Genomic DNA, 11,474 nt, shown 5'->3' with positions numbered 1-11,474 from the left:
TAATCATTGCTTTATTAAATGTATTACACTCAACATATATTTAAGCTGTTTTAATCACAATTATCCTCGTCAGTATTTGCTAAATTTTCAATTGAATTCTCCATTTTTTGTGCATCATAAATATGTTTTTATTGTCATTTTATATCAAAACAAACACTTTTACTTTGCACGTCTGTGTAATATCATAATGAATATCTTATATAAATAGTTCTTTTCCCACTGTGTCGGTCCCGCTTGACCAGACTAGAAGCTCATTGGCCCCCGGGTCATTTGAGTTTGACACTCCTGGGGATAAAAAAAGGGGAGGCTCTATCAATAGGAGGCGTGTCGTGAGCGCACTGTGCCACTAGAGGGCGGTGTTGTGTAATGTAATCCCCGGCGGAGTTTGCTGCCTGTCATCAAAACCCGGAAAGAGAGAATAAAGTTGGTGTCACGACTCTGACAGTTGTTACACTTCACTCGCGACTGTTTCTTCACGTTTGTTAGCGAAACCTCGACGTAACGCTCACAAACAGCGCGTCTCTCTGTGTGGAAACGTGTTGCTTTAAATTAAGTCCAAAACGAAAGTTAAAAAAAGTGAGTAGGCCCCGCGGAGCCTCGGCTGAGAGGCGGACAACATGGAGGACGAGGACATGTCGCAGGAGCCTCTGCAGCAGGAGCTCAGCTGTCCCGTGTGTACGCGGTTCTTTGAGGACCCGTACCTGCTGCCCTGCAGCCACAGCTTCTGTAAGGACTGCCTCGACAAGACCTCGCAGCGCCACAGGAAGTGTCCCGTGTGCCGGGCGGTGTTCAACGAAGGAGACGCCGTCCCCAATCGGGCGCTCAGCAACGCCAGCGAGGTTTACCGCAGACAGTTGGACTGGCGGCGGGGCTACGAGCGTCCGGGAGCGGACATCTGCAGGATCCACCTGAAGCCGCTGGAGCTGTTCTGTGAGAAGGACGAGGAGCCGGTGTGCGTGGACTGTGTCATTCAGCACCAAACACACACGCTGTGGCCACTGAGGACGGCAACGTCGCTCTGTCAGGTAAATGGTCGCCGTAGAGACACGGAGGCGCTTCCGTAGACTTTAACAACGAATATAATCATGGTGAAAGGACAATAACTTCAGTGCCGGCCGAAGCCTTTATGGGGCCCTAAGGTGAATTCGATTTTGGGGGGGCCCAAAGTCCACGGTCGTGTAGCCCGTCTTGAAACAATGTCTGATATTGCTTTCCCACAAATGAGTATATCTACCGCATTAAAATGACACTGAGAATACAGCTTCTTAAAAGGGAATGTTTTGTGGTTTCCTTGCTCCATATAACAAAGAAATCATTAAAACTGAATAGTTTTTGTTGGTGTAAACAAGACATTTGAGAATATCAAGATTTGGAAAAAACACAGATCGACGTCTTTCAATATTTTCTGACATTTTATGGACAACACAAGTAGTGTGACTAACAAATTGGCAGATTTATTGTCAGTTGTAGCACAAGTTAGCATGCATTGAACATACTCTATTCAGGCGACCCCACTGTTAACTAACAAACAACTGCCCAGCAGTTTGGTGACCTAATGCTCTGCTCTCTCACCCTACAGAAGCAGCTCACTGACAAAGTTGAAATTCTTGAAAGGAAGAAGGAATCATACAAGAAAATGACACACAAACTCAGCAGCACAGTGGAATACATCAAGGTATTCCGTCAGACAAGAGTTCCCCACATTCAACATGTCTTTTTGTTAAAGCTGCAGTGTGAAACCTCTGCAGCCCCCTTGAGGTGTTCTGAAGAATTATCCAGACACATGCTGATGTTTGCCTCTGAGATCTCGCGCCACCTCCATCGCTCAAATAACCAGTTGCTAGATCTGGGTTTCTCTGCAAACCCAGAGTCATATGGAGCTGCTTAGTTAATAGGGATGGTCATAATATCACAAACTCGGGTAACACTTTATCTTAGGAAACACATATTCACCATTAACTACGTGCTTACTAACATATGTAAGTAGCATACTAGCCCTTTATTAGTAATTATTAAGCACATCCTAACACCTTATTCTACCTCTATTACCACATGAATTAAGATTTTTCCTAAAAAAAGGTGTTAAAAAAGTGTTACCCAAACTTGAGTCTCTACTGATACAAAGTAATTTCAATACAGTCATTTTAGACCTTGTAATCTTTAATCTATGAAGCTGTTTACAACATTTTTGTGCCATTTCAAACAAATATTCTTCTCCTATAAGAAAAAAGAAACAGTCTGTGCATTAATTAGCCTTTTATGAACTTATATAGCAATAGATATTCATTTATAATTAAACATTAATGCTCTACACTGCTTTTAAGACACAAGATTAGAACAGTGTTTTCCAAACTTTTTATATGCTGACCCAATTCTAGAACAAAATTGTGCATATTATAGCATTTCTTCTGAATATTTTTACTGCCTTTACTGTAACACCTTGATTTTAGATCATAATAGTAATGATAATATTGGGGTGTTTATGAAAAACCTTTGAAGAGCTCTGCTTTTGTGTGGACAAGGTCTTAAGTACAGTGTATGTTGGCTTTCCTCTCTGATTTTACGCAGCATCAAGCTCAGCAAGCAGAGAATCAGATTAAGGCGGAGTTTCAGAGGCTCCGCGAATTGCTCAACAAAGAAGAACTTCTGCGTTTGAAAGCCGTGGAAACTGAGGGCGAGCAGAAGATCGCTGTCGCTGAGAAGCTGAACGCCAGAACAAAGGCACACATTGTGGCTCTGACTGAGCTCATTGACAACGTGAAGAAGGAGCAGGGCAATGAGGAGCTGACCTTCCTGCTGGTGATGGAATTATTAATACCATTTTAATTTGTCTCTGAATGAGTGCGTTTTTTTTACTTCTCAATATCACTTTTGTGTGTTTCAGAATTTCAAGAATTTAAAAAACAAGTAAGTACGTGCATGACATGCCGTTGCAACCCCACGTACAGTATAAAAGTCTATTATTTGTTAGAACATTCTTGTGCAGTACCTGTTCAGTATGTGCCTGTTTTTGAGGGGGTGGAAGTTGCACTTTTAATCATATCATTTCAGTGTCAGACTCGTGCTGGACACACTGGTGCTCAACCCAAATCCTCCCACAGTAACCAAAGTCTTCATGGACAAATCAGACTTGAGACCTGTATTCAGTGATGGGTCCATTTGTTTTCCTCTTTAAAAGAAATATGACCCACTTAATGTCAGGCATGAGGAGTTTTAAAACTTTTGGTGCATCAGTACGTCAATACTTGGGCTGTTCTGCTGCAAGTCAGTCAAGTGCAGTTAATCCATTTAAATCCACATTTATTCAACGTGAAGTTTGGAAGTTTCGAACTCTGATGTAAATTGAACTCAGCATGACGGTTGACTGTCTTCATCATTTCCCAGGCAGCAGCAGTTGAATGGGTCAGGAACAGGTACAGCAGCTGATTGGCTCATTCATATGTCACATTTGACATTTTTTGATAGACAGATGTGCATATCTAGTCAGACGTTTGCTTCACATCACTGAAGTGCTTTTCATTGATGTACAACAAACAATTCTGTTCTGTTCTAACTCGTTGCCATTTCTGCTCTAGAGCTCAGTGGATGCACGAAGACCCTCGACTCCCTGAAGACTCGCTTTTGAACATGGCCAGCCATGTTGGTTCTTTGAGCTTCAAAATCTGGAAGGATATGCAATCCCACGTCAAATACTGTGAGTTAATTTCTCACGAGGTTTATGAGGCATGGCAAGGTCTCTATATGTGTGTGACTCCCAGTCCTAGTATTTCATATTAACTCCATTAATAGTGCCCATTAAATGGCACTGGATACTTAAGCATAATCTTGAGAAAATTTGATTTTAAGGTAGTAGTTCATGAAGTACTTAAACATAATAAGTGATTTATATACAGCTGTGAATGCTGAGAAGCAGCAGGAAATGACAGGCAGAGAAAACATGGCTGCCAAGGGTGACATCAGGAAAAACACATTTAATCCAACAGATTACATTTTCTAGTAAAATCTCTGCCAGAATATTTTTCTGCTTCATCTTGTTGCAAAGTGGCCTTTTGTGACTGGAAACCACTCACTCTCCCAAACCAAAGTCCACAGAGAAAAGCAGCCATTGGCACGGCACACAGGTGTTGTTGATGACTAATGATAGTGTTGTTTGTTTGGTGTTTGATGTTCTTCATGTAGATGTAACTCACCAACAGTGTGTGCACAAACTTAACAAATGAGCTAAATGATACAGCAGTGTCTTGTGTCCATGTGAACTATACAGGAGATTAAGGTCAGGAACCATAGTTTCTAGGCAAACAATGCTGTCTAATGGTAAGAAAAGGTGGCAAACATAATCTTAATAGTCTTGGTGCACTTAAGCCAGCATAGATACAGCATAGACTGCTGTTTTTCCTGCCTCGTTGTCTCTTGCAGAGCTTGGTGCACATACACTACATACGATGCTCACTTTGAAAGTGTGTAATATGACATTGTTGCGTCTCATGCTCGGCGACAGATCCAGTGGTGCTGGACCCGAGCACAGCCTGTCCGTGGCTGTCGCTGAGTGATGACCTGACCAGTATGAAGGAGAGCTCAGAGCGGCTGACCAGCCCCGACAACCCGGAGCGCTTTGATCCCTGTGTCTTTGTCCTGGGCGCCGAAGGTTACACCTCTGGAAAACTCAAATGGGACGTTGCCGTTGGTGACAGCACCAAGTGGATCGTGGGAGTCTGTAAAGAGTCCCTGGCTCGCAAAAAGAAGTTCACGGTGTCTACGACCCGTGGTGTGTGGTCCATATGCCTCAGCAAAGGGATGTACTACGCCTTAACCCCCGAGCGTACAGAGCTACAGGTGCAGCCGCGTCCCAAAAGGATCCGCATCAGGTTAAACGTGGATAAGGGAGAAGTGTCGTTTTGGGATGGGGAAAACGAAAAACATCTCATCACTTTTACACACAAATTTAGTGAGAAGATGTTTCCTATTTTTGGGCCCGGGCTCTGTAGTGAACCTATGATTCTGGTGCCAGGAAAAATGGCTGTGCACACATCATGATGGGCCAGCAGCGGAGTGGTGGTTGTGAACATGGGAATATCCCTTTTAAATAATAAGCCTTTTAAAAACAGGATAAACTTAGCAGCTCTTGTCCTCATGTCGTCCTTCACAACATCCACAAAAATGTCTGTGGTCTTTTTCATCCTTTCTCCAATATAATCACTGTCCCTCTTCTGCACATGGCCAAACCACCTCAGCCCGAGCTGTCCCTCCAATATGCTCCTTGTCAATCCTCACGGTCCCGGTCACTCCCAAACATAATCTCAGTATCTTCCGCTCTGCCTCCTCTCGCAATTCAATGTTAACAATGTTGTTGACTTAATTTGTTTTTCGCTGTCGTGTCTTTACTTCATACAACCGCACAAAGCTATGGCTTTAACTCTTATTTAGATGATATTATTGAAAGTAAGAGAAGTTGAACACAAAGTAAGTAAACTTCATGTTTTATGTGCAATCATCTGATATGAATTGTTTTGCACTACCGTGTTTTTAACAGTAGCCCACGATGGACAAACTAAATGATGCTAACTGAAGTAGCATCTCCAACACACTTGGAATGATGAGGTGAGGGATATTCAGCAGCAGCAGCAACCTTTAAAAATCCTCAATAACTACAACTGTAGCACTACATGTGTTTCAGAGTCTCACAGTAATGTATCTTGAAAACATACATACAGGAGTCATATTTCAATATTGAATGACATTGGTGCTTTTCACTGCTTTTCGATGCTTTTGTTGCTTATCTCCAAACAGACTCATTGGTTGTATAATAATTGCGATAGATTATTGCTCGTCCCTCACCACAGTGCATGTGTAAGTGCGTCCAGGATGTTGTCATTTTCAGCAGGGCACAACTCCACTTTGAAGGATGACATCCTTATTATGAACTGCTTTTAATCACGAAACTTAACATACTTAACACACTTCATTAAAAATGAAAGAAATATGTGTTGTGTCATTTATAAGACCCACATAAAAAAGACAAGCCACACCTGTTTTGTGTGAGTGGGAAATTTCAATTTCACTGCCATCTACAGCCTCGTGTTCACGACTAACTGCCTCTCTTCTATGAGTTTGTAATTCCCATCTTTTACATTTGTCTTTTTTATATTCTTTCCTCTTCCAGGATGGGTTACTGAACAGGCCCAGGGGCCCAAGGGCTAAGGGGTTCCTGAGGCCCAAACCTCTGTGCTTCTATCCCAATATTTTAATGAGACCCAAGGGTTATCTTAATAGGGCCCCTCAATCATATACCATGGTTTATGTTGTTCACCCCTTATTTCTGACAGGGGCCCCTCAGCCAAATAACATTGGTTATTATGTTATTATGGCTATGTTATGTTTGACGTCTTGATGTGGCCCTGGCTAATAATAATCATTATTATTATTATTATTATTATTAGCCAGGTGTTGCCTGACAAAGAGCATATTTGGCTTATGCTGAGACTTAACAGGGAGAATTTGTGAGATTCCTAATATGACAACCAAATATTTTTTTTACTGATGACTTATGCAGTTCACTTATACAGTGCATCAGTGTGCAGCACATCTTCTATCGCACATTTTTCATACCAACGTGCAACGGAATGTCTGAATGTCTTTCAGTTGACAGGCGTCTTGCAATATCACTGTTGACCACTTCCAAACAATGGAGAAGTTGCCAAGTATTCTGAGTGAATTTTGATATGAAAATAGTAATCTATCTCTCATAGTACATATTTAACACGTCAATGTCATGAGAATTAGAAGTGCCCAAGTCATTTGACTCTCTAATAGCTTCGTTGTAAATATTTAATTGTTTAAATTGTTTTTTAGTAGTATTAGTCCATTAAATTGTGCTGATTGAACTACTGAATGTTTGTTATTTGTTGTGTTATTATTGTTGAAGTAAAACAGCATTACTTTTTGAATGACATGGGAATTTACTAGTTTATGTATTTGTAAAGGAAACGTACACAGCCCTGCTGTGGTTTGTGGTGTATCCAGATGTTTTGACTGTTGCTCCTCATCTCCGCTGGGTGGCGATAGTGAGACATGCTGCTGTCTATTGTATTGGCAACCACTGGTTACTGCTCACCAGCTCCGTAAACACTAACACAACGAGAAGCTGTAAATGAAATGTATCGCATGACTCGTTTCCCCTGTTACCTGCAGCGTTTTCTACTTCGCTAATGGCAGTGAGATCCAAAAACATGACTTTTATAATTTCATGATTATGGAATTCTGAATCCTGAGTGACTCGCTCCGGTACATTCTGCAGACACTGACGATTGCGCATCTGGAGTTGGCTGCGACCGCTAGCTAGCGAACAAGCTAGCATAGCATAGCATAGCATAGCACTGAGCCGTGGACCCAGGCTGCGGTTCCATCCGAATTTGTCGCTACCAGCTACGTTCGCTGTCAGGTCTGGGCTCTCGCTTATGACAGGTCGGCTCGTGTGGTGGCCAGCGATAAAGGAGTCGCCGAAAATGTAAATCACCATGAAGTCAAAGAGACGGGAACTGGTGAGTATCGTAATGACTAGCCGGCTAACGGTACTGGGTTAGCTATGTTAGCAACCCCTTTGCGTTAGCTTTGTTATGGTAGCCTGCGCAGAAGCCCTTGTTGTCGAAGGGCTAGTTGGTTTATTTTGTAACAGGTCGACACAAGCACCACACATGTCAAACGCTCTTTGCATTTGCCTCTGACCGTATATGTGTGAAAAGCATAGTTTCACGTCACTCTTATGTTTGTGAGGCTGATGCTACTGTACACAGTCGCTAACAGATGTTAGCTCCTCCATAAATTGTGTTTTTTATTTCCCCAGCGGCTGCCTCTGTGGAACATTGTGAGCATAATGCAGTGCAGTTTTGGCCACATATCCTAGAAACTGCACGTTATGGTCGTGCATTTCTGCCGTTACCAGTCAAAAGTGTACTGTAGGAGTAGGTACATTAAGTTTTTGCCCTCTGGTTGTGATTGTTTTGTGTTTCTGATGCACACTGGGGGTTGTTACGGTTATACATTTTGTTACTGAATGCCCCATAGGTTTACTGTACGTCTACGTACACGTGTGTACTTAAAGAACGTCACAAGTATCATAGTGGTATTGATGCTGTTGTGGTACAAGTGGTACATTCATCTGAAATTGTATTCGCTGCATGTTTTGTTTAGGCATAACACTTCCTGTCACATTTATCTTGTCCATAGTAACTGTGATTCACAATATTATTGCTCAAAAGTAATAGGCAGAGCCTTTGTCTGTAATTTACCCTCATTTAGTTTTATCTGTAAGAATTAAAAACCTGCACGGATATGATTATGTTCAGTTTATTGGGATCCCCATTACTTAAGACAACAGCTATTCTTCTCTGGGTCCAAATTTAACATGGAGTAAGCAATATCATACAATAATAAATAAATCCACAATACAGTTAGAAAAGAAGCAGAAGGAAAATGATAGATTTGCATAAAGAAGAAAAGAAAACATGTAAAACATTGTTTTTTTTAAAAAATGTCACTGTCACAAATTAAAATGGTTATACTAGCATGGGACAGCTGTATATAAAAAGTCCCCCAAAAAATCAAAATAAAGAGACTTTTGTGCTGGGGCTGCACAATCAAAAAGCAACAATATTGGAATTTCTAAATCCAAATTAAAAGGCACTCCAATTATTTGAAAGAGATACAGTTGTTATGGTGGATTTCTTCTGCACTAAAAACATCTTGATTGTGATTTCTTTTGTGTGTGTGTGTGAAATTACAGCGAAGTATCAATACAGACTGTACCAATGTTCAATCATATCCCAATCACCAAATAATCACAGTATGACTTCCCTCACCAAACCTTTCTTTCACTGGTTTTTGCCTCTCGTCCTTCAGGTGGTGCCAGTGATGGCCTCTCCCCTCCCTGTCTCGTTCATCCTGGTCTTTCTGCTGCTGGCTAAGTGGCCGGTGTGCCAGGCAGGAGACTGCAAGGGCCACAGGCAGGTAATGAAGGGGCCACCAGGCTATGTTACAGATGGCCCCGGAAACTACTCCGTCAACGGGAACTGCGAATGGCTTATTAAAGGTATTGTTACTTTATTGAGGTATTGTGTTGGGCATGGGGAAATTGATAAACAATGATAGTTACTGACACATTTCACTGCTGCTGACTGCTTGAGACACTTTAAACAAGGTGTTAAACAAGCTGGACTCGTGGAGGGGAGGACTCAAGGACTGAGTCCCCCACATCTGGGGCTGTGGAGATGGAAGCAGCTTTGAGAGAGAGGAAGCATTCCCAGAGAATGGGGGACGGGGACGAGGATAGAAGAATGGGTGTGTGAATTAGGGAGAACTTTGAACTGCGGTGGAGAATGTTGAAATGTGTTTGGGAGCTTTGGACTGCAGTGAAATATGGAAATGTAGTTCTAAATAGCTCACAAACCAAAATGATTCGGTTTGAATGATTTTGTTATTGAGCAGTGACAAAACAGAAACACGCCACGTTTACATGGATCAGACACGGATGACACCATTTTTTCACTGTACAGGGGTTTTTGTGGTGAGGGTCTAAGGATGGAGGGTGTCAGACTGTGAAGCCCTTCGAAGCACATTGTGTTTGTGATGTTGGGCTGTATAAATAAAATTGACTTCAGTTAATTGGATCGACTGTTAATAGAAACACTGATCTCAATGACAATCAGTATATACCAATACGGAATGAAATTTGTTTCCGAACGGGCTGTAGCAGAGTTTTTGGATTGGCATGTTTACATGTTTTATTCCAGTTACCTGTGTTCATGTAAACATAGCTAGTTTCTGAGCAGAAGTGAGTACATTATGATAACACTGATATTTACATGTCTCATATCTTCCAGCTCCCAGCAACAGTCACCGCATCGTCTTGAACTTCACCTTCATGGACACAGAGTGCACCTATGATTACCTTTTTGTTTACGATGGTGACTCCTACCAGAGCCCTCTCCTTGCCAGTCTGAGTGGCAACACGCTGCCTCAACCTATTGAAGCCAAGTCTGGCAAGGTAACACATTCAAAACACGACCAGTGAGATGTTGAAGCTGTGACAAATTATTAAATTGTGTGCCTATAATTTATTGTCCTTGTTCCAGATGCTGCTTCATCTTTTCAGTGATGCTAACTACAACCGCTTGGGCTTCAATGCGACCTACACCTTCTCTTTGTGCCCTGGAGCCTGTAGTGGTCATGGCCGCTGTGACTCCTCGACATCGAAGTGCCAGTGCCATCAGGATTGGGGAGGAGCAGCTTGTACAACCCTTATGTGCTCTAAGGACTGTTTTGTGAATGGCCAATGTGACAAGGTACATGTAAGATCAGTCATCTCTTCCTACGCATCTTCTTCTCCTGCTTTTGCTTCTTATTCTTCTGTTTTTGCATCTCATGCTTTGGCTTCTTCAATGTACAGTGCCATGAGATCATGTATGTTATGATTTGGCGCTATACAAATAACATTGAATAATCACAATTTCCAGCAGGCTGTACACTGACAGGTGTAATTAGCTCTGAGCGATATACAATATAAATCAAATCAATATTTCTGTCAAGCTTAAAGGTTAGGCTGGGTGAAGTATAAATAATATTCTGTACTTGTTTGTGCTTTTCAAAGGAGAGTGATAATGCACTGTAAATACACTAAAATAAAATATCTACTGTTTATGATCTGCATTACATGATCTTAAAATACACATCATTTCAGATAATACCTGCTTTATTTGTTGGGTCTTTTAATGTTAAATGAAGGATATTTATGTGTGTGCGAAACAATGACATTTGTCAAAACAGGTATAAAAAAAACAAATAATTAGGCTTATAATGAAAGGTGTTATAGTTATAATAGTTATAATATTAATTGTATTTTACATGCATCTTCTACTGTTTGTGGGCGCTGTGCCAATCTTGTATATTTTACAAATTTATAAAATATAATAAATATGAAATGGGACAACGTCATCACAGATACCTAATCAGGATATGACGATATCCAAAATCCAAGACGATACTTTGTCACGAGACAGATATAATATTGATATATTGCCCAGCTGTAGGTGCAATGGTGCCCTGCACAGTTCAAGTTCTTTATCATAGTTCATCTCATCCTCTTGTCATTCTTCTACATCGTAGTTCCTGTATAACTGACTTGACTCAGTCTCCACGTCTCTGTGTTTTGTTTCAGAAAGGAGAGCGCTGTCTGTGTAACTCAGGCTTCCTGGGTCACAGCTGCCAGCTTGGTCTCCATGACGACAATGGTGTTGGCCAGTGGTGGCGTGTGAGTGAAGGAAACGACTACACGCGTCCTAGAACAGGTTCTGCTGGCGTGTATCTGTCCTCCACTGGAGCCATGTACTTGTTTGGAGGTAATTTATTTTGAATAAGTTGTAAGTGGCTGTAAACGACTCCATTTATTCAATGTTTACTTTGTTTCTACTTTGTTTAAGGTA

General features: G+C 41.5%; 2 protein-coding genes across 2 annotated transcripts in view; both read left to right on the top strand.

Moving 5' to 3' along the window:
• The first annotated feature begins 367 nt into the window (after positions 1–367).
• On the top strand, positions 368–6,881 carry trim35-28 (tripartite motif containing 35-28). The gene is made up of 6 exons (XM_044034696.1): positions 368–1,025; positions 1,580–1,675; positions 2,569–2,799; positions 2,885–2,907; positions 3,576–3,694; positions 4,499–6,881. The coding sequence occupies exons 1-6, from the start codon at positions 618–620 to the stop codon at positions 5,032–5,034; spliced, it is 1,413 nt and encodes a 470-aa protein (XP_043890631.1). The 5' UTR covers positions 368–617; the 3' UTR covers positions 5,035–6,881.
• A 204-nt stretch (positions 6,882–7,085) lies between these two features.
• megf8 (multiple EGF-like-domains 8) overlaps positions 7,086–11,474 on the top strand; it is a 31,434-nt gene continuing 27,045 nt past the window's right edge. The window contains 5 exon segments of the mRNA XM_044033728.1: positions 7,086–7,538; positions 8,896–9,085; positions 9,876–10,039; positions 10,128–10,337; positions 11,210–11,390. Of these exon segments, the coding sequence (XP_043889663.1) occupies positions 7,515–7,538; positions 8,896–9,085; positions 9,876–10,039; positions 10,128–10,337; positions 11,210–11,390 (769 nt within the window). The 5' untranslated portion in view covers positions 7,086–7,514.

This window comes from Solea senegalensis, linkage group LG9, assembly GCF_019176455.1.
Source record: "Solea senegalensis isolate Sse05_10M linkage group LG9, IFAPA_SoseM_1, whole genome shotgun sequence".
Lineage (NCBI taxonomy): Eukaryota > Metazoa > Chordata > Actinopteri > Pleuronectiformes > Soleidae > Solea > Solea senegalensis.
Note: the sequence above shows the minus strand (reverse complement) of the source record. Positions and strands in the feature narration are given on the sequence as shown.